Consider the following 24138-nt stretch of genomic DNA (forward strand, 5'->3'; position numbering starts at 1 on the left):
TTTGTATCATAGGATTGTTTATTATAAATTTTAATATATAATTACAACAGTGAATCGAGTATCACTTCAGAAGATAATGCCCCTCATCCTCTTTCCCAGCCCTTGCCTATCGTAGAGTATGTTGAACTTGTTGACGAACTGGTTGAGATCGTTGCATCCCTTGGTGAGAGCTCCAAGGTATGTCATCAAGCCGACATCGTTGCATTGCTGAAATAATAGATAGATATGAGATTGATCATAGTATATTATTCAACGGGCGATAAATTTAACTATTACTCGTGAGAATTGTAGAAGACTTGGCAGTGAATTTGCTAGCCAGTTCAATTTTTTGATCTAGATGGATTTGTGGCTGTTCATTCCTGCAGAGAAGGAAGAGCTGGAGGTGTTTCGGTATATATTTGTGAACATATTGATTTCAGTGTGATAGAAAAAGTTGATGGTTCTGATCAATATAATTTAATGGCAGTTTCGTTAAAATCTTTCAATCTGCAAATCTATGGTATGTATAGACCATCTAAATATCAGTTTAGGGAATTTATCGAAATGTTTCAGAATATTTTATGTAACAAAAAGAATAAAACTATTCAGAGGAAACAAAAGAATACATTAGTGTGGTAACTATGAGTGGTTTAGAGTATGTAACACAGTTGACCAGAATAATGCGACTAGACAAACAAGTAAAACGAATTCTCTACTGGATCATGTCCTGGTTAATAAAAATATCAAGTATGATATCTCAATATACAACTATGCTCTGTCTGATCATAAGCCATTAAATATCAATGTAGATATTGAGCCTGTATACTATAAACCAAAGATAGTAACAAGACTTTAGTGTAGTTAAGCAAGATTTATTCAAACAAAAATTTAGGGACGTGTCGAAAAATTGTGAATCCATTGACACAATGAATGCGCCAACAAAGGTAATAAATGCATGTAAAGAGAAGGTTCTAGTTATAAGATAAAATTAAAACATCGCAAGGGAATGATTGGATGACCTATGATCTATTGAACTTAGTGAAAGAACGAGATAGTACGTATAAAAAAATAAATGGAACAAATCCAAATTTTGAAAATATAAATTAATTATGGATGGACTTTAAAAGTGTTCAAAAATAAAGTTAACAATGAGATAAGGAAACAAAAATCGATTTATCTCAAAGCAGAATGGAAAAAAGCAGGTAACAATGCAAAAAAACAATGGAGAAAAATGAACTCGATAATAAATGTAAAGAAGGAAAAAACGAGTCAATTAAATTAGTTACAGATGATAGAACTATCACTGACCCTCAAGAGATGGCAAATATGTTCAACAAGTATTTTACTAGCATAGGTCAATCAATTATTTCCAATATAGATAATTATATAGAAAGTGTGGATTTTGAGGAACTATTGTGTGTAATGCATATATATTGGCGAATCTTAGGTATATGTTAATCATATGGGGTAATTGTAGCATTCCTAATTTCAAAAAAAATCAAATGGTACAAAATAAATTAATAAAAATTTTATTTCAAATTCCATTTCGAACCCACACAAATGATTTATTCTCACAGACTGAACTGCACCCAATTAAATATCTATTCAAACTTGGGCAATGCAAAAACATATATAAAATAAAAAACAAAGGAATCAAAAGCAACAACGATCTACTAGTCAACAACCAGTTTTATGAGTATAATACAAGGTGTAGAAATGACTTACACCTGAGCATGGTAAGAACGAACAAATGATTATACAATCCTTTTACACAGGCTATAAAAGTCTTCAATGTATAACCTGTCCATATACGTGAGTTGCCGGACTATAGTTCATTCATCAATAGTTTAAAAGAGCATCTGAGCCTCGAGGCACATGTCTGATGCGTTACTACTATCAGCTTTGTAGTGGTTTTCTAGTTTTTGTGTTTCACTTGTCATGTTGAATGTTTGTGAATCCCGAGACCAGCATTTTCACTGATTAGGGAGAATAACAACATATTTTATATTTATAGTGTCTAAACTGTGTTGAATTGTAAGCTGTTGTCATATTTTTAATAAGAAAAAATCTATTGATACTCGACTAACAACATGGCTTTTCAAAAGTGCAAATCCACCAAAACTGGTACTGCCAGAAACAGATAAAAACCAATGTCCTGTAGGTACATGGGCTGTTCAAAAAATAAGGTGAATGTTCAAATTTCGCGGGCTACCTACTTTTGATTAGCCATTTTTTATTTGTTTTGTGTTGGTACACTCGTCTCGAACATATGTTCACAGTTTCAACTATTTAGCATGTTTAGTTTGTAGGTGAGAGGCATAAAAGTAGAAGTGTTTTTCGTATTGAGCGGTAGATCAAATAATTTGAATACAACGTTGTGTAAAAAATGTAATTGAGTGCTCAAAAAACTTGAAAGGTTGACAGTGGCATACGGTAATTGTACTCCGACTCGAAATAATGTTTACAAGTGGTACCAGCGTTTCACAGGTCGAGAAGATATGAATGACGACGCTCGCCCTGACGTCAACGGTGATCCAGATTTGTTAAAATGATCATGACTAGAGACGAATCATGGGTATATAGTCATGACATTGAAACCAAAGTTCATTCGCCCCAATGGAAGAGTTCAGAAGAGCCAAGACCAAAAGAAGCACGCCAAGTTCGATCAAATGTAATGGTTTTGTTCTCTGCTCTCTTCGGTAAGAAACTAGGAACTCAGCCATAATGTTCCTGAGCATTACTTTATATGATGATTTTGATTAGCATTATAAAATCACCAAAATCACCAGTATATTCGAAAGAAATAACCAAAAAAATGAATTCGAATGTCGTTGGTTCACAGTGTCCAAGTAATATCTATTTTGTCAAAGTCCAATCTGTACTTCTGTATGGTATTTTATTGTGGGAAAATTCTTATTCTGCACAGAAGATATTTTTGGTTCAGAAAAAAGCATTAGGAATATGTCACCAAGACTTACTTATAAATCTATATTTGAAGAGATGAATATTCTACCTTTGGCCTGCCTGTACATAATGGAAGATGTCTATTGAATTATTGAGATCAAAAGCAATCTGTCCAGACATGTAGATATTCATGAATATAAAACTCAACTTTTAGATTTATTTTGTGTTGTGACAATTTCTATACTTTTAAATGAATGATAAATTGGAATTTGAAAGAAATTTGTTGATATAAGCTAAAGGCAAGCATAACATATCATTCAAGTGAGTAATGGCCATTATATTGCGAATATTTTGAAAAAAGATTCGTTTGTGAAGGATATTCCGATTTAGAAAGAGAAAGATAATTTCTTTCAAGATTCCTCATTGTTAAATCTAAGCTTTTTTTTTTAATTTTGGAATCATGAACAATAAATTCTGACTGTGAATTTATGATCACAAAGAATCAATTGAAAAAAAAAATATCAGTAACAAAAACTGCTTCAAACTATATTTCCAAAATTCAGAAAAATTATTAGACTGTATTTCAGAAACACTTTTTATTTCAGTTATGATTTCTGTTTTTTTCATTTTGTTTATATTCATCAATTGTGTAACGTATCATATCGAATAAGGATTTCATTTGGAGCAGAATTATTATTTCTAGTTACTACTCCATGTATTTGTCATTAATGTCAGCTGTCATATGAATGACATTTGTATATTACGTGTTTGATTTATATGCTGTTTCCATTGTATTCATTTTCCATTAAGTTTTCTCAATATTTAGTTGAAATAATGTCATGAACCAATCATATAACATCTAATATGAGGGTTGCCTTTTATGTTTCGGGATTTGGCAACCCTACTGTTGCAATCTGGCAACTGACAGCTCTATTGTAAAGTTGGACATTTTTGGGCTTATACCTACTCAGAACGTTTTGACATACGCGCGCTATTTGTGTTGTTTATGGTAACTTAACTTCCGTGTTAGGAATCACACGTTAAAAGGTAAGACCTCGTTAATCCTTAGCTCGCACAAGTTTCGACTTCTGAGGGTTGTCGTTCGTAGGGGTGCGACAGCTGGTTAACGGAACAGATTTTGAACAGATTTTGAACAGACTTAAAAGAGTTATCTCGGACCAAAAATGGAATTAAATCGTGAACATCGTGAACTTTCGACGTGGAACTCAGCAACAGTGCTTGGATTAACTTAATTAAATTTATGGCGATGAAGCTCCATCAAGGACCAATGTTTATCGAAGGTATGGTGAATTCAATTGTGGTCGTCGATCACTCCATGACGAATTTTGTGAAGGTCGTCCAAAATCAGGTGTTGTTCCGAAAACCATTGATGTTGTGTGCGAACTGATATTGCAAGATCGTCACGTGACCTATCGTGAGATTGAGACAACTATAGGCATTAGTGGGACCAGCATACCTTCAATATTGCATAAACATTTGATTGTCAAAAAAATTTGTTCGCCTTGGATGCCACACAATTTGTCAATCGCTCAAAAAAAGGCTTGTGTCGATTGGTCGAAGGAAATGCTCAAATACGATCGCGGTGCTTCGAAACACGTCTATGACATCGTGACAGATGATGAATCGTGGATTTACACGAATGAGTCTGAAAATAAACAGCAGTCGACTGTATGGGTGTTTCAAGATGAGCCAAATCCAACAAAAGTTGTTCGCGCATGTAGCACTTCCAAGCAAATGGTCGCCTGTTTTTTCAAAAAAACTGGACATGTCACAACTGTACCACTAGAACAGTCAATTCTGAGTGGTACACAACCATTTGTTTGCCAGTTGTCTTCCAAGAAATCAGGAAAACCAACCGCCGAAGATGCATCACTCTTTACCACGACAATGCGAGCTCTCGCACATTGACTCAAACAACTGCATTTTTGAGCACCCACAACATCGATTTGATGAGTCATCCGCCGTATAGTCCTGACTTGGCACCAAATGACTTTTTTTATTCCCGCACGTAAAAAACAAACTGAGAGGTCAACGTTTTTCAACACCTGAAGAAGCAGTTGCTGCATTCAGAATGCATGTTTTGGAGATACCTCAATCAGAGTGGCAAAAGTGTTTCGACAATTGGTACAAACGCATGCAAACATGTATAGATCTTCATGGGGAACATTTTGAAAAACAATAAAGTGATTTTCGATGATTAATATTTGTTTTTGTTCTCTAATCCCGAAATATAAAAGGCAACCCTCGTACTAAAGACTAATAGACAGAGTAGCCAACTCAGCAAAAATTCATGTGCTCCAAACAGAATCCTCATTTTGGATATATTTTCCCCTATCGTAAACATGTTTGCGTCAAAAATAAATTCGTAACTATCAAAGACAACTTTGAATTCGTGTCACAATCCCCCAACTTCTGTAAAACCTTTTAATCTTAAAACCAAACTACTCACATTATAGAAGTCTTGCCTGAATCGTTTGCCATCAACAACAGGCAGCCTATGGCACAGCGAATAAGCCTCTCTCAGTATTTCGTGATTTCTGGGCAGCTGTCCGTCCTGCACCGCCTTCATGTACTCCAGAACTAGTTTGACTCGAGAATGCAGCATCTTGATGGCGCTATACTGGGCCGTCAGATGTTCGGCCACTAAGGAACTTTCTCCGGAATCGGTGGACGACATTCTGGCAACATGATCAACGCCGATGCGTTCTGCTTCTTCTGTCGCTAAGGTGTAGGTCAAAGGTACGAATAACATGGTTGCTTCGCCACTCACGAGGTCTATCACAGATTCGTATAAGTTGACGGGTAGGTGCTGAAAGGGATTTTTTGTTTATAGTACAGGTTTCAATATAAATTGAACGAGTGAAAATGGTTCTTCAAAATGGTAAAGTGATCAAAACGACTGGCAGTTTATGAGTTATCAAAAAAGAGCAGAGTTATAACACAACATCATAGTTTGTTTCAAAGTGGTTCACAATATTTCTTGGTGAATGTTATTGGTTGTTTCAAAAATTCTGTTCGTTTCATTGTCATGGGTTTTTGTAGCTCCATATCTCTATAAATATTTACTCTACTGTGTCAATTAATCAATAAAAATATATTTTATTGTCAAAAAAAACTCTTGTTTTGTTGACAAAGTAAAATATACACGTACAGAAATAAAATTTAGGCAAAATACACACAATTATGTAAAATTTAAATAAAATAAAATAAAAATGAAATTGTTACATAAACAAGCAGTATATAAACATATACATTTATAAATTATAAATTTTATTCAATAGAATAAGTGTCAATAAATAAAATGGCCAAAATCTGAAATAGATCCCATAAGTTTACTAGAGAGTAAAACTAACTTGGCTAACTCGATGTTTTTCAGACCGGTAACTCCAGACGACATAAGAATCATAACAAACAAGCTCAAAAATAAAAGAACTGAAGATATAAACGGTGTTAGCACTTTTGTTATCAAGCGCATCATACCATATATAATCGAACCATTAGCAGATATAATTAATGCATGTTTTAATGAAGGGTATTTCCCACAGGAGCTGAAAATTGGTAAAGTTATTCCTGTACACAAAAAAGGAAGTCAAAGTGAAATAAAAAATTTCAGGCAGATCTCAATCCTTCCATCCATATCAAAGGTGATTGAACAGGCAATATATAATCAATTAGTAGACTACTTGGAAATGAACAATATTCTCAGTCCAAATAAGTTTGGTTTCAGAAGAGGCATGTCTACTGCCCAGGCAATAAACACCCTAACAGATAACATAAAAATGGCTTTTGATAACAAAGATAAATATATAAGTGTTTTCACTGACCTTACTTCAGCTTTTGATTGTGTAAATCATCAAATTCTTTTGGAGAAATTAAATTTTTATGGAGTCAGAGGAGTTTGCTCTGATATAATAGCCTCATATTTGAAAGGAAGAAGCCAAGTAGTAGAACTGACAGATTCGCGGAGTGAAAAAATGAATTTAATCAGAGGGGTGCCTCAGGGTTCCATACTGGGCCCACTATTGTTCCTTATATATATTAACGATTTACCACATACCATGGGCCAAGTAAATATTAAAACAATAATGTATGCAGATGATGCAACGCTGAGTAAAACAGTTGATGAATTAAATTGCCCGCAACAAAGCCTGAATATAATCTTAGATAAAGCAAAATCTTGGTTTATACCAAACGAGTTAATATTGAACGAACAAAAAACAGAATATTTAACTTTTGAAATCAATAAATCGAATATAAACGAACAATCGGTGGTCAAGTTCTTGGGGGTAAATATATTAAATTTAAGATGGTCAGAACATAAGAACATATAAATAATATGTGCAATAGACTAAGTAAGACAATTTATGCAATAAGAGTGATAAAAAAAGTTATAAACCAAAATGCAGCACTAATGACATATCATTCCCTTTTCCATTCAATTCTGAAATATGGGATTCTAAGCTGGAGTTCAGCATCTAAAACTCATCTAGACAAAGTATTTATTATTCAAAAAGCAGCCGTGAGAGCCATAACCTCGAGTAAACCCAGTGAAACCTGTCGACCGTTATTTAAAGCTATGAAAATTATGACTCTATATTCAGTTATTGTATTTGAAAATTTGCTAAACATTAAGGAAAACTTAAATAAACATACCATGCACACAGACATACATCATTACAATACAAGACATAAAACAGATCTTGTACAGGAATTAAATAGATTGAAGAGAACTGATAATGTCGGTATCAGGCTATACAATTTACTACCACCTCAGTTTCGTCAATTACCAAGCAAAACATTCAAGAGTAAGTTAAAAAATATTTTGTGTACAAACCCTATTTATAACATTGATGAATTTTCTGATGTAATTGGGAGGTTAGAAACTTGTTCGAATTGATTGCCTAAAGTAGAAAGCTATATATAGCATGTGATAGTTACTAGATTATTAAGTTGAAAATTACACTGACGTGATATTTTTCAATTGTAATGCTATCGTTGTAATAATGAATTTATGTTATCCTGTATTGACTATGTTTCCTAAAGACTAAATGAATATTGTTACAAGTCTATAAAGTCGATATTTTTAACTTGCGTGTTAATGTTAATGTTGTTTAATTACTCAATTTTAAGTTAATAACCTGTAATGTTTTTAATTTTAGACTATTTCAGATATACTTTGTTGACATATCGATAAACTGTATGTGTTTCTAAAGATTAAATAAAATTTATTATTATTATTATTATTATAAATAAAATATCAATCATAAAATGTTATTTGAACATTTTGTCAATTTTACAATGGTCTTACAGTGGTCTTCTCAAAAGCGTTCTGGTTTAAACAAAAGTCCGAGACTATTTCGGACTGTTTGAGATTTTTTGTTTGTACGCACCATGTCTTGCGCAGTTTCCAAACAGTTTCGGATGTTAGAACCAGAACAAACCTAGAGTAAATTCTATTTTGGAAATAGCTAGATTTAACAAGCTTGAGAATAGTTCGGTAAATTCTACGGTATTTATTAAAGTAGGCATGGAAATCTGGATATAAGCTGAACTTTCTTATATAACTAAGAGAGGAAACTCTGGATGGAGATGAAAAACCAATGTGTTCGAGGTGCGAGCAAACGAGAAAATGTACAAAGTCCTTATCAATCTATAAGTTTCCCCGTATTTCAGTAATTCGTTTGAAAAGATTCTCTCCAACGGAAAGATTCAGAGGCAAATTGAATGTTTCCATTGACTTTTCTTCAGATGGATTAGATATGAGCAGTTATGAAGCAGACAATGTGGCTCCTTATCATTATAATCTATATGCACTTTCAAATCACAGTGGGACTACTTACAAAGGACATTACACAGCATATTGCAGACACCCATAGAGTGGCACGTGGCATGAATACAACGATTCACACGTGTTCCCAAATTCGCCAAAATTACTTGTGAGCGATGAGGCATATGCCCTCTTTTATGAACAGGAGGACACGAAGCAGCACCTTTGATGTGATTTTTTTTTCTTCTTTCCTTTTTTTATAATCTTAGTTCTTTGAATTGATTTATACAATAGAAAACTAGATAAAAAAAACTAAGAGACCGGAGATTTCTTGAGGACGGCTTAATTCTGTGTTATCCAGGGTTTTTTACGCTTTTTTTAAAATTTTCTGTATAGGAAATGATACACTGAAAAGTTCTGAAAGTTTGTTATAAAAAGCAACAAATGGTTCATTTAAAAGTAAGACTCGTGGTATATAGTGATCGATATAAAAGTTTTTACTCTACAAATTGGTGCTGCTAATTTTTTTCCTCTGTTGTTTTGCCTCTTTCCGGCTTATTACTATATGATGTCTTCAACTGATTTTCGACTAATTTTTCTCTACTAATTCGAATTGAACCAAAACGCTGCCGAAACAGCCAAAATTTTTACCAGACATATGACAATGATAGTGTTGATTAATGCACTGTTTGGTTTGCGAAATTGCGTTCAGGAGATTTTAGCCTCAAAGATGAGCCCCGAAGTGGGACACTGATCAACGGAAGAGGTCGGTGCATCCCCTAAAACTAAACATGCACCAACAAAATACAGTAAAACACACATTATTTTGGAGAATTATTTTGAACAAGAAAATCACCAGAAAATCAACAAGTTTGTTACGAAATACCTATTTTATTTTGATGTTTTGTGATTTGATATTATTGAATATCAAGTTCTTGTTACAGTACTGTATAATTTTGAGTAATTTTCGGTGTAAACAAAAAATAAAAATAACTGCACCAAAAACTTTGAATATTATTTTACTCTTCAAATAAATTAACCGTGGTTAACATCATAGTTGTGTAATTCGTAATATTCCAGGCTTTTAAAATAAACCGTCTTATACAGGATGTTGTCTATTTATGTTTTATCAACATTTTTTTTCGTTATGCCCATTTAAAAAAAATGGGTAAAAAAATAAAACTTCTCATTAGATGACAATGACTTCAAATCTGGATGTATTTTTTAATGCTGAACAACTTTTTACAATAACATTTTCCGAGATTTTTCAAAATAAGAGTACTTTACTCCTGTCTCAAAATCAAATATTTGAAGGCTCCTCGTATATTACGTGTACTTTACTGTTTTTTGTTGGTGCATGTTTAGTTTTAAGGGATGCACAAACTTTCATCAAGAATAACATTTTGTCGAAAAACCCTTAATAAAGAAGTTTCCCTTATGGTGCATACTTTGGGGGTCACTGTTTAATAAAAAATGAAATAAAAATCAACGAGTTGAATTATGAAAAAATACCAAAAAATTAAAATAAAAAAAATTTCAAACCAAGTTACTTCATAACATTTTGATTGTGGGTACTAACAATCAAAATGCAGAGAGGTAACTTCATATGAAATGTTTTTTTTTGTTCAACTCTTTATTTTCTGTACATAATCAACATTTCAATTTACACACAATAAATAATTTGTTTTCTTTACACAAATTTTGTTAATTTGTTTGGCAGCATTTATGTTTTTTATTTTTTTGTATTTTCAATAATTTCAAAATTTCATTCAATTTTATCAATTCATTTTTTCATAGATTTTGAACCTGCAATTATTCTTACTGAAGGTAAAAATATGGACATCAGTGGCGAGTCCAAAAAGGAAAGAAGGAGAAAGTCTGAGCTCCATTTTTTTTTTAAGATAGGCTGCCCTCCATAGTTTTTTGCTAAGTAGTCCATGTGAAACTTCCAAGTTAGGGATGGTTAAAGCATTACTCTAAGAAGTTTCACAACTTCCGACATCTCCATGTCATAATTTCTAAGAGAAAAATCATAGTCAGTTTTAACATATTCAAAAAACATTTTATTGTGAGATTTTCACTAAAGAATTTCACAAAAACTTTACCAGAGTAAAGACACACACAAAAAAGCCATTGTTTGGCGAAACAAGTTTTGTTTTTTGTTAAGTTTTTTAGTGAAAATCTCATAATAAAGCGTTTTTTGAAAACGTTAGTTGGATTTTCATTAAGTAATGGCCAATTCCATCATATAGTCAGTTTCAGTTATTTGAAGCTGAATCAATCATCAACCTTCAACTGTGCCTCTCTCATTTTGTCCTCTAATTTAATTATGGAGAAATTTGTTTCAATCAAGATGGTATCATTAGCATAGATGACTACCTCAGTGCTAGGCAGATAAGTCAATGATGTAGATTAAGAACAGTAACGGATCTACTACCGAGTCCTGACGAACCCCATACTCCACTGCCGATAAATCACAATATTGTTTATTGAAGTACATAACTTGCTTTCTGTCACACAGGTAAGAAGTTATTAGCTGAAATAGCTTTTCATCAAATTCTTACTGATCTCAGTTTTGATAAGATGATAATTATTAGAATAAATCTCACCTCAATATTTTTATCATAGGGATTTAGCTTGAGCATTATTGGAGATTCTATAATGTCACTAATTTGCTTATGTACTTTCACATCACTAATATTGGGGGTATCTCCTGTTGTATACCAACCTAGGAAGTCCATTTCACTAAATACCTGTTTGACTGAAACAGAAGCATTACACACAATTTATTTCTACTGTGAAAAAATATAACCTACATTGCTCTTCTTTCATATTGTAGTAATCTTTGTCGATGACTATGTCGCTACCTATAACGCTGAACACCAGTTCAAAAGAGTTCATAACTTCGATATTTCTTCCCTTCTGTTTGCCAATGATGGCCCCAATGACTGAAAATAACAGATGAATGAATACACTGCCACAGAGAGGCATTACTTTATAGCAGGGGTACTTATGCCACCAAAGTTACTAAGACCAATTTGCTGATTTATGTTCTCAATCTGAAATTGGTAATATTGAGTAGTATTCCTGGTTCTCAAGGCATTTCTGAGGTTAAATGAATCATGATGATTTAGATGACTCATGTGTATGTTTATTATACCCAGAAACATTGCATATTTATAAATGTACGGTTTAAGTATGGTTAAACATCAACTTGAAATAACTTTCAATGTCAACAAGTATTTGAATTTGAGTGTCGATTCACTGTATTTATTTCTATGGAAAATTTAAAGTGGCCTAAGTAGTCCCATTTTACTTGATATTCAGTCTACCTTGCTGAACAGATCCCTCTTGGGCTCTCTCCCTGGTCCAATGTTCAGATATATTCATTATAACTAGAGGATGCAATGAGCAGGTAATGGAACCAACTGCTCCAGGTGCCATAACATTTTTGGTCACGTCTGTTGAAGTGTCCATGGACGATTTCGAGCTTTCTGCAATTGAAGCTCCTTCCATTTCAACCTCCATCACGTTGGCGTTACTCATTTTTCAACTTTTTGCAAAAACAGTCCGGAATCTTTTCAAGAATTATTATTATAATCACAACTTTGAAATTGTGACCAATGTTTTGACTTAAAAAATAAAACCTCTTTCTTCTTCTTTTTACTTTTACTCTGAGCTTTTACACCAAGCTTCCAAGTTTGGTGCTAATATTAACAGTGCCGTTTTTATTACAGAGTTGCCTGTCTCAAAAACTTAGTCTTGGAGTTATAAGAATCTTGTTTTACATAATACTGTACTGTGTTTCTCCTTTCCCATATTGTTTTGTTTTCTTTTTCTGCCCTTTTTCCCTTTATTATATTCTTATTGACTGGAATTCGGAAGTTTAGGATTTTTCTCGCTTTAGGGCAGCTGTGAAGCATCAACCCAGAATGTTTTGTTTTTATGATTGCCAATATCTTTGATTTGTTACATTGGAGATTTTATTTTTTCGTTCATTTTTTTCTCATCTGTTTAGTATAATTTTCGTTCATCAATGCAAGAAACAGATTGAGGCAAAAAATAAATCATTTCTGAGAACTTGGTGGCTGTAGTATTTTGAAATTATAGTATAGAGCAAATTTTCATCTTTGAATGTACTCTAGAATAATGTGACTCTACTTCTCTCTCTCTCTCATTTCGGGTACTGAACCTCTACGCTATTAGTACTCTTTCAATAACAATTCATTCACCATACGCTCCTCAATGGAATGAAATAATAACAAACCTGAATGAGCATTTATGATGCACTGTTTGGAAATTTTGGTGTAGTAATGAATATTGCTGGAGTTTTTTCCCAACACCAAATCGTTCATATGTAATGAACATTTGTGGTGATATTTGTCATTATAAAACCTCTAAAATACCACTGATGACGTTTTTTCTACAACTGAAATATAATTCAACATTTTTGCAACCATTCAAGAATGACTAGTGTCAAAGAAGTCATTATCATAACAATAGGAATGTGTCTTGAACTCTCTTTCGAATACAGTGATGTGCTTACATAAAAGGATTTCATTAAAAGTTTATGACTTTTCAAGAATTACCTGAAACTTAAGCAATTTTCTGAAAACATGACAATTGACAACTAAAAAATCTGTCCGATCCTGTCGTTAATCTCAGAGCTATCAATCACATTTTTCTCCTCACACAGATCTGCATTATCGAACGTTCGCCGAGTGAAGTTAAAGCTAGTCGAGCGCTTGGTTTGTAGTAAACGAACATACCTAATAATGAAAATCACTGTTCTCAAAAGAATTAAAAACTTGAATGACTTAAAAATTCACGTTTTCACCTTTACTTAGCATTTTTCAATTAGGAGGAACTTGGAAAAACATCTACTTAATATTTGGTTGCATTAGCACGACCGCTGAAGGTACCGAACGCAACTACAAATTATTTCCTTTGACATGGTGCATAATATAACTGAATTCTAACCGCCAAAGTGAATTCAAATCGCCGTTATGTCATTTTAAACAAATATCTTGTTAAAATATCTTTAGAATAGCCAATGGGATATTACAATATGTATTGATTCGAAAAATAAGCTCGAAAAATAAGCTCGAATATAACTGACATTTTTCACATTGTAGTTATTTCTCTTCAGTTTTCCATGACAAATATGCATTCCAGAATAAAGCAACAACTTGAACAAGCAGAACTTGGTACTGCAGAGGAATGAAATAAAAATTGAATAGCTGAATGGGTGGCCAAACTTCATAGTTGGTAATAAGAATGTCTTTGTACTTCTTCTTCAACTGGAGTTTAATAAAGTCCCAACTGTGCCCTTCGAGAGTATTCATAACAGTGATGAACAGCGCCAAGAAAGTTGGTGCGAAGACGAATTGATCTAGAGCCACCTTTTTGAGAACCACTGATTTTCCAGTATGGCCGATGTATTTTGACAGAGCTTTGTACCACATCGAAATAGTTGGTCCCTGAAAACGAATTGTATTGAATTGTGTGTCTTCTAGGTAAGTGATTTTATTTTTCTTACCACCATAACTGCCCCGATCGCAAAAAACCTAGCTGTCCTCCAGAGATGAACTTGCTTGAAGGACTTTTTTTCTATGATTGTCTGGGCTATTAAGTCTCCTGTTCCCATTAAAGTGCCTGTCTGTACCGCCTGTACCATTACAAAGTGATCGTTCAGTAGTTTTTTATATAGTTGCAATATTCTGCCAGATTTGTTCATTTTGAAATTCGTGACAAAATGTTACGAGTTCGAATTACTTTGAGGTTAAGGTCATTACTTCATATATGAAAACAAACTTTTTTATGCAGTTTGACAGAGAGATAAATGTCTGTCATACCGGTGTACGGCACAGTAAAATGATGTGAGGATAGATTAAAAATACTGTTTTATGAACAATTGAATTGATTATTCCTGACATTTATGGGTTTTACACTTTTCTAAAATCAAAAAGCTTTCCGAAATGAATAAAAATAAAATGTTTTTCATTTAAATGACAACAAATATAACTATACAGAATTTTAGGTTACATTATCAATAAATATTATTACTTATGTCATAAAGTAAGAACTTGCTAATTATAATGACTTAATTAAACGGATCCGATATACTGTTCAGGAATTTAACAGTCAAAAGTATCGGTCCTTGATTTTGAGAATAGTAATTTATAAGAATAACCGGACGTATGGGATAATAGCCACGTCTAAAAGTAAAATCTAAAACATTTTCCTAAGTTTTGTCATTGTTATAGAAACATCGATTTCATATCAAATGAACCTAGAATAAATTAAAAAAAATATGTAACCATTTGGCAGTGCGAAGTTCTTGCCTGATCATTATCACGGTTGACATATTTGACACTTTTTAGGCATATATTTTTAAGAAGTATTATGTTGTTGGTGTGTGATGTCCCGATTTACCCATTACAAGTTTTTTAAAAGATTTTCCCAGTTCCTGCACGCGAAGAAATCAGTTATTCAAAACCCCGTACCAATTTTCCGGACAATCCTCATGTCTAACCCTAATAAACTGCTTCTTGGATCTCAAATCTGCAGCGCTACAATTTCCAATGCGAATGAAAATGAAAACGAATCAGAAAATGCAGAAAGTGACGCAGTTGAAAGCAGCATCGAAGAAGACCTAGCCAATGCCTTACAACAAGGAGACGCAGCGATTCTAAGACTCATGGAGCAGTTGAAAGACTTTGTGACAGTCGTGAGTCAAGAGTATCGAAATTGCCTTGTCCGTCAGATGGAGATAATACAAAACTCCATGAATTTGGACCCTGAGTCAGGAATTTGGGACGAGGTACCTAAATTCCGAAGTCTTGCCGATGAGCTGCAAAATGAATTAAATGAGTATATAACTCTTTTCAATACTTTGGGACAAATGGCCACTGAAAAGTCATTAGTGAACTTTGTTGGCGGTAGTAGCGAAAATATAGATGAAGTTGGGGAGAAGTTCAAGGAACTAGAAGTTATTTTCATGAAAGAGATTGAGGAAAATAAAAGAGCAGAGAAGGAGCTTCTTCGGGTCAAACGTGATATGATTTTGAATGAAATTTCAAATTAGACTTTACACCTTTTACATCTAATTTTATTAGACCATTCTAGTGTTCAGCAAAACTATCAATAAAGTTTCATCAGTTAGAATGCTTTGAACTTTTCTTGTACCTATATTTTTGCTTGAAAGTTCCAGGTTAAATAACTGATCTAGTTCAATATCTTTTCAAATTGCAGATAAAAGTTTCCTCTTCTAATTTTTTTTATAAAGCTAGTACCGGCACTCAGTAAAATGTGAAAAATCTAATGAGCAGGAAAACTTCATTTTCTGGTCCTAAATTTACTAGAACATTAATTATGAGGAAGTTATTGCATTTCTGTGCGATCTCTAGATGTATTTAATTGCATCAGTTATGTTATACCATTTCGAAAATATCACTGTTTTAGTTTCAGAAAAAGCTGCCTGAATCAAGCAAGGTTTTGAAACAGAATATCGTGGATGGGTTACCAAACCGACTCCAAGAAGTCATAAGGGTTACAGGCGGCAACACCCATTATTAAATTTTAATTTTTTTAGGAAACCCCACTTTTGCCACAATTAACTTTGTCAAATTTTCATCGAAAATTTTCAATAATTAAATTTTTGTAAAGAATCCGTTGAGAAACGACTTTTATTGAACATTTTTGTTTTTTTTTACCTTAAGGGTAGTTTACAACATACCCTCTCATGAAATGTGATATAAATTTGACTTTCTGAAAACTGATAGAAATACAAGGTGGGCGGTTAATTGTGCCTGTGAGTGTATATTGAATTGGTTTTTTTAGTGTACAATTTTTGAGCCTTGAATTTCTGAATCTGGATTTTTCCTTGGGTTCATTATAGAGTTGTAATGTAATATATTTTATCGATATGGATCCACAATGATTTCCACAAAGTTCTAACCTTGTGTAATTTTTACACGATGAGAAGTCAAATCCGGTGCACGAGCAGGTCTTTCCAACGGACCACGCCTACCAATTCATATGCCTGCGTATCTATGATCCAACCAATCCCTTACAGGATTATAAAAATGTGGACGAGCACCATATTTCCGGAAAACAACTGGATTTTCGAATTCATCTTGATTGCTGGCCACGATTTCTTGAATCCGTGGGTGAAAGAGGTTTTTGAAGAATTTCCAAATATAAATCGTCAGTTAGATATTCCTCTAGAATTTCAGACGCAACAATTTCAATCATCCGAGATAGATTTTCTTCCTGCTCCTTTAGCTCTAGCTATACTTCCAGATTGAAATTTTTCAGACAGATGGAGTATTTTCGGCAGATCGGATTCTTAGGAAATCTGGCATTTTAAAACTAATTAATACAGTTTATTGTATGATATACACTATAAAATAGTGTATTAATTAGTTTTAATATGGATTTTAATCAAGTATCCGCCAGTTCGATTTAATTTTTGCATGTTTCACCATTTCTACCTCATGAAAATTGCGGCCGACCTCGGCGTGAATGAGGTGCTTCTGTTTGATCCTAGAAAGATCGGGCGCGAAACATGTTTGAAAATTTAAACGATATAAAATGAAGCGAATTGTCAGTATCAATAGTTATAGCCGTCAAGCCAACCACAATACTTCCTCTATTGAAAAGACTTTCCCAATACCAGAACAAAAATTACGGTCTCTCGACGCGCGTTTCGCTAACCAAGTTAGCGTCCACAGGAAATCATTATGACATATGACATAATGATCTTCTGGACGCTAACTTTGTTAGCGAAACGCGCGTCGAGAGAACGTAATTTTTGTTCTGGTGTTGGGAATGTCTTTTCAATAGAATCGTTTAACGCCAGAGGTTCCAGTACGAACTGTCAGACAACACTTCCTGTTAGTAGGGTAATACGGTGTGGATTTTCATCTACATGATCGAAATCCTGAATAGAATTAAAAACAGAAATGCGCTTTCTTGTCAGATAATTTGGTTCAAATTTATTGTGATTATGATTCATTTCCGTGAAGAAATCATTTCTCTTATACGTTAGAAAATTTGTGTAACCTGTGATTATTAACTTTGGAGCTGTTTCAATCCTCTTTTGGTTGCAAAGTTACGAATTATCGTTTTTCCCGGTTTCCAATTCATACAACAGTAACTCCGCAACCGGTTATCCAAATTCGTCGTTGTATAGAGAAGGGTTACAAACCCCCTTTTCTCTTTGAAAAAGTTGATAGCGCCCTCTTTGCGGTGGATGATGTTACATCATTGGCTTTTTTTGTTAAAAAGTTCTAAAAATGATTACTTTTTATAAACATTATGTCCAATGTTGATATCTTTACCCGTTCAAAACTCAAGAGGGGGGGCATTTACGTCTGCACTGTATGTTGAGAAAAGTATCGGAATCAGACCCGACCCTTGTGGAACAATTCAGATTACTCTAGCATTCTAGAAGATTTTCAGTACCCGGTTGTAGTTATTTCAACGACAGAAGTTTTAAGTTTGCACTTTATGTTTCAGAACAAAGAAACATGAGCTCTCAGAGAGGAAATGCGTCAAGGACGAGGCCTCAGAAGCACCAGAACCGTTCCGCGTTTAAAAACAACCTTCACGACATTAGTAATCGCACCAAACTCATCAACTCGATCCAAGTGAGCGATGTTTGCATGAGATGCAAAGAGATTATTGAGTGGAAGATCAAGTACAAGAAGTACAAGCCACTGACGCAGCCAAAGACGTGCGTCAAGTGCGGACAGAAGGCTGTCAAAAAGGCCTACCATGTCATGTGCAGTGAGTGTGGGAAGAATCTGCGGTGCTGCACGAAATGCTGTCAGGACAAAGAAATCGTGCAGGTCGAGCAGCCGAAAGATGAACAGGTATGATTTGTTTTTGCTTTTTATGACATTCAAATTTCTATAATCTGAAAAATAAACAAAGCCTAATCAGTAAAAAACCTGTTGAATTGTAATAGACGGCTTACCAAAAAGTTCGTCCTGAAAAGTTACCACTGAAGAGTAAGTACACTTAGTAACTGATTATTCAATTTGTAGGCAAAATTTATTAATGCAATTTACTGACAATAGAAGAACTGAAATAAAGGAAGACAGCCATTTCGGATAAATATTTTGGTTAATTTCTTGAAATTTGAAATAGAGCGTACTCGTATTAGAAAACAAACTGATTCGCGAATTAAGAACTATATCTAACTAACTCTTTCCAATTCAGTCTATCGTATATTTCTCCTGCTGTCATTGCATCTTTTGATGAGATGAAAGGGATAGCACTTTAGCCGGATATCGATAATATTTGACCAATCTCGCAGCCAGATAGCCGGATAATATCCGGTGAAACGTTGCCATTTGGTGCATCGTGAAAAGCAAGCTTGCGTTGACGGCACGCGAATGACAAGGCGGTCGAATTCGGATCTCTTCGTTGATAAGCGAAGTTAACAATGGTTGCATTCAATGACTCATTGTATTGATTGCAGTGCATCTATCTTTCAGCACCTTGCAGCAGTGAGTATAGCGAAGACTTTCATCTGAAACTGGCCTTATTTACGAAGACAAACGAAACCGCTTGCTACATGCAGAGGAATTAGTATTCATTCACCATAATTTGCCATTAGTGCAGTATGAGTACTAGTTGGTTTTCTAAGTAATAGAATTATTTCGTGAATACTGATTGTATTTTTCAAGTGATACTAATTAAATAAAACAATTAATTATCTTAAAATATATTTTTTAAGACCGGTATTTGGCTGGAAAGGCGCTAGTTATCCGGTATTTGGCTGGATAGTAGTTAGGCTGTAACCTTATATCCGTTTCATCTGAACTTTTGATATCCCCATATTTAAATATGGATATATAGGAGTATAGGGGAATATAGGGCCCGTGGGCTGGGCTACCTATCGGGCGCATCCCCAGGTGTGTGGGAAGCCAATGTGGCCTTACGGACGAGGTCGCCGGACTCCTGGTCAGTGGCAGAAATAAGTAGGGTGAGGGGAGCTAGCCCCCAAAAGCCTTTACAAAACATGCCACCATGGACCAGCCTACCCAAGCTAAGGTGTAAAATCGTGCCGACAGCTGAATGGCCGCAGGGTGATATGCGATCACGAACGAACCCCTTGGGGAACTGGGCGAAACCTAATTGTAATCAGCCACCTCTGCCAGAGGTGACCAACTCTTCCCTTGCTACTCGTGGGGACACACATGAATGAAACAACACAAAAACAGAAACAACAAAAACCAATCCCGAGGCTGAACAGAAGTGCTCACTTCAATCTAAGGCGGTGGTTGGGGATGAACAGAAATGACTACCCTAATCTATCGCTTGGAATGAGGCTGGACATAGCAGATCACCTTCAACTGCAAGGGCACTTCCTGCGGCGGGCGCCAAGAGCTCCGCCTTGAATAAAGGTAAGGAACCGGCTGTTCCTGCAGGAAAGTTTCCTCACTTGTGCACCTCCGCGGAGGGAACCACAAGAAGGTTGAAGAAGCCGCGCAACGACAGTAATATCGCCAATGGTTCATATGTGTCCTAAGTGCTGTGAGTCTACACTCACCCTCCCTATTCTACAGATACCAGAAGAGATGGGAATATAGGGATACAGATTTCTTACTAACGAATTATTGAATCAACTTGATTTTTATTTATCAATATTAGTCTCAATCATCACATACATTAGAAAAATATGTTTTAGCCAAGATTAGATGCCGAATTGAAAGCACTGCTCCAATCTTTACCTGAAAGAAAGAGAAGAACATTTCTGAGGTATATGAATAAGAAAGACAAAGGAGAGGAACCCAAAATCGATGCAGGAGAAGAAGACAGAAAGGATTTGTTTGATAAATTGAAATCTTTGAAGATAGAAGAAGATGACGATGACTTGGATTTCTTAGATGAAGAAGAAGAGGAGAGCGGAGAAGACACTGATGGGTCTTGAGAGATGTATATTAGGTTTGAGAATAAAATTAGTGAAACAATGAAATTTTTTTCTTTATATCTTTCCAATACCTTCGTGGAATGACAGCATTGAAAAAAATATTGTGAAGTAATCAAAATTTATGATATTTTTACAAATGTACATGGTTGCAAAATAAGAGTGACAGTTGGCAAAAAAAACTGATGGCCCACATTATTTTGAAGATAAAAATTGTTTAATTTCTTATGAAGTGCAAAAACATATGTTAAACACCCGAAATGCAATCAGCCAACATTTTTCTAATAAATAAATATATAAATACATTATATTTTGTTCACTCCTTGGTGGGCTTTCCAACACAAAAACGTATTCCACATGACACCCACACACTGAACAACCAAAACTTGATACTTTACAGGAACGAAGTTGAAATTTATCAGCTGCACTGCCGGCCAAAGTTTATAACCGGTCAACAGAATGTCTGTGTACTTCAAGTTCATTTGTTCTTTAGTGAACTCCCAACCGTGGCCTTCCAAAGTGTTGATGCCAGCCATGGTAACTGCTAAGATGTATGGAGCGAACATCAATTGATCTGCTGCGATTTTTTGAAAAGCGCTTACAGGTCCGGATGTTCCAAACATTTTCGAAAGTATGATGTACCAGCCGGATACATGGGGACCCTGGAATATCATAATTTGTAATTTTTATCAAAATTTCATGTGAACATACATCCAAAAAGTAATAGTTTGGTCATAACAGTTTTGAATATTGCTGGTATCCCAACACCAAACCGTTATTTTTAATACCTCAACACGTGGTTCAATAACTAAGTGGTCGTTTTCAAGTGGGAGATTAAATAAATTTAATATTCACCAAGTGATCATCTTCAAGAGGAAGATCATACTGTTCGATATTTCTCTTGAAGATGATCACTTGGTGATCGAAACACGTGTCGAGGTGTTGAAATAACGGTTTGGTGTTATGAAAAAACTCCAGTAATATTCATGACCACACCAAAGGTTCCAAACATAAGTACATAACGATTTTGACTATGAGGATATGATATAATAATCCATTGTGTTTGTAGAAATAAGAAAATCAACAAGAAAAAGGATGGCTTTTCAATAACGTGTATTCACTTGAATAAACCAGGACTGGTCCGAAAAAATCTGTTTATCCAGCTTGAATAATGTACCCCTTCCAACAAAAACAGCAACCTTGACCTTAACAACTGAAATTTTTAATTCAAATTATAAAAAAAGCAAATTTCTGAGTCAGTATCAGTTCACCTTTCTCTCACAATCAATTAGCAAGAGATTGTGTTGGCCATTTTTCTTGAAGTTCGTTCCAAAATTGAGGAATTTTGACTAAAAAAATTGTTGCATTCGTGTCAGATAGTGTTATTTTATAAAAAAAAAAACAACATATAACACGATTTTCCTAGATATCACTCAGTAAAGTAAAAACAATGTGCATTTTAATCACACAATCTATTTTTATCATAATATCATTTGGACTGTAATTATTTACAATTTACCATTATCACAATTTACCATTATCATTTTCATGAATTATATAATAATAATAATCTTGTCACACATGAACTGAAAGAAACGCCCAGAAATAATTTTATTGAGTTTTCCTCGTTTATTCAAACTATTGTGAGTTATTTATTCAGTGCATTTCTTTAATGTCCCCCCCTTTATTTTTTGAACGGGTCAACTCAAAAAATTGAAATTTGGGACAATGAAATTTATGCATGAATACTTTATTCTGAAGTGAAATTGACAGATGAAACTTTCAAGATGGCGACTGGACGCCATCTGGGAAAAAAATTAAATGGAAAGGGGGGTCTTGTGACACATCAATTTGAAGCTCCTGACGAATACTAGAATATGAAGTTAGTATCTTCACCTACTACAAAATGGCGGAACTTTTGATAATTGCGTGAAAACACTGACATTCAACTACTGATTTTAATTCTGTATGGATGATACCTATTCCTCTTCAAAAGTCTCCACATAGTAGACGGAGACACCTTACAAACATTTGCGACGGAATAAGTAAAATGTTCAGGATTTACTACCATCTTACCAATTATTTGAACTTGCTTTTCTTCCGGAATGGACGGATGACCTGGGGGCCGGTAGTTGTAAATTTGGATACAAGTTCCCTCAAATATTTTCTACAGATAGGACGATTCGGAAAACGTTCATTGAAAAACCTTTCGGTCTGGTGAAAGTTACGCGTCGCACCGTAAATAAAAATCGCTTCAATTTTTTGTTTTCAATGGACGAGAATTGACCATTTTAGAGATTGTTGACGTGGTACACTAGTAAAACCGAAAACTTAATGAGAAATTTCTAACTGAACAATGATGTTCATTGTCGTACTGACATTTTTTTTCGTTTTTATAAACAAAAAATAACTCAACAAACCTTATTAGGTTATTGAAATTGCCATATGACAGATAAAAAGGAATATTTCTAGAAATATCGATATTAATGTGTTTGTCTTCAGGAAATTATTAAACGTTCCGCCATTTTGTAGTAGGTGAAGATATTGACTTCATATTCTAGAGTTGTGAAGTATTCGTCAGGAGCTTCAAAATGATGTGTCACAAGACCCCCTTTCCATTAATTTTTTTTCCAGATGGCGCCCAGTCGCCATCTTGACGTTTCATCTGTCAATTTTACTTCAAAATAAAGTATTCATGCATTCATTTCATCATCCTAAATTTCAATTTTTTGAGTTGACCTGTTCAAAAAAAGAGGGGCATTAAAGAAATGCACTGTATATTAACAAATCATATGATTTTTATCAACTTTTCCTTGATTACTCAAAGAAAATTATCATAATTTCGAGTAACTCTTTATATGTTTGCTCCCTCTTATTTCCGTCATTCATTCTGTCGCCTATGAAATATCACATAGTATCTACTCACCACCAACATTGCACCTACTGCAAAAACTCTACAAGTCCTGCCAAAGTCAACATCACCGAGTTTTTTTTTCTCAATGCATGTCTGAGATATGAAATCGCCTGAACCAATCAAAACTCCTGATCGCAGTGATTGATTCAGAACCATATGTCTTTTCGCGAACGCCCTGTATATATTCAGGAGTCCACCGCTTTTACTCATGTTCAATAGTTCAATAGTAGTGAAGGCATAGAAAAAATTAACATATTATCGACATTCTTTATCTATTATTAGACGAGAAATTTCACAAAATCGCGTGGAACGTATATATTTTAAGGTCAGTCACTGCCATCGTGATTTTAAATAAGGCAGTTGTTACGAGGAGATCAAAGTACTCCATGCGATTTAAATGATTTATTTGTTTTATTTCGTAGGTTGTGATTATCAATCAAGTAACGCAAACTTTAAACTCTCTACAGGAATTTCATTTACAGGGCGGGTCGTAATTTTCTCTCCATCAGACAGTACACAAAATAATACCAATGGCGTAACCAGGGCGATAACAGGCTCGTCGTGTAAGCTTGACGATGAGTTTTTGTATGGTGAACCAAATTTGGAGTTTTG

At 34.4% G+C, this 24138-nt stretch overlaps 4 protein-coding genes across 4 annotated transcripts; 1 reads left to right on the forward strand and 3 right to left on the reverse strand.

Moving 5' to 3' along the window:
• On the reverse strand, positions 1-12331 carry CSN6 (COP9 signalosome subunit 6). Its single transcript, XM_074175043.1, has 5 exons — positions 12004-12331; positions 11488-11619; positions 11281-11432; positions 5354-5713; positions 1-207 (listed from the first exon to the last, which is right to left on the reverse strand). Exons 1-5 carry the CDS (start codon positions 12215-12217, stop codon positions 67-69), a joined length of 999 nt encoding a protein of 332 aa, XP_074031144.1. The 5' UTR covers positions 12218-12331; the 3' UTR covers positions 1-66.
• Positions 12332-13725: 1394 nt separating this feature from the next.
• On the reverse strand, positions 13726-14497 carry LOC111512712 (mitochondrial inner membrane protein Mpv17). The gene is made up of 2 exons (XM_023168863.2): positions 14211-14497; positions 13726-14151 (listed from the first exon to the last, which is right to left on the reverse strand). Exons 1-2 carry the CDS (start codon positions 14406-14408, stop codon positions 13807-13809), a joined length of 543 nt encoding a protein of 180 aa, XP_023024631.2. The 5' UTR covers positions 14409-14497; the 3' UTR covers positions 13726-13806.
• Positions 14055-20660, forward strand: LOC111512710 (uncharacterized protein C9orf85 homolog). Its single transcript, XM_023168861.2, has 3 exons — positions 14055-14187; positions 18194-18549; positions 20373-20660. Exons 2-3 carry the CDS (start codon positions 18205-18207, stop codon positions 20613-20615), a joined length of 588 nt encoding a protein of 195 aa, XP_023024629.2. The 5' UTR covers positions 14055-14187; positions 18194-18204; the 3' UTR covers positions 20616-20660.
• Positions 20661-20807: 147 nt separating this feature from the next.
• On the reverse strand, positions 20808-23916 carry LOC111512711 (mitochondrial inner membrane protein Mpv17). Its single transcript, XM_023168862.2, has 2 exons — positions 23539-23916; positions 20808-21274 (listed from the first exon to the last, which is right to left on the reverse strand). The coding sequence occupies exons 1-2, from the start codon at positions 23734-23736 to the stop codon at positions 20918-20920; spliced, it is 555 nt and encodes a 184-aa protein (XP_023024630.2). The 5' UTR covers positions 23737-23916; the 3' UTR covers positions 20808-20917.
• Positions 23917-24138: the final 222 nt, after the last annotated feature.

This window comes from Leptinotarsa decemlineata, unplaced genomic scaffold, assembly GCF_025532065.1.
Source record: "Leptinotarsa decemlineata unplaced genomic scaffold, Ldec_3_MD MMD2_tig00000882_RagTag_RagTag, whole genome shotgun sequence".
NCBI classification, from domain to species: Eukaryota; Metazoa; Arthropoda; class Insecta; order Coleoptera; family Chrysomelidae; genus Leptinotarsa; species Leptinotarsa decemlineata.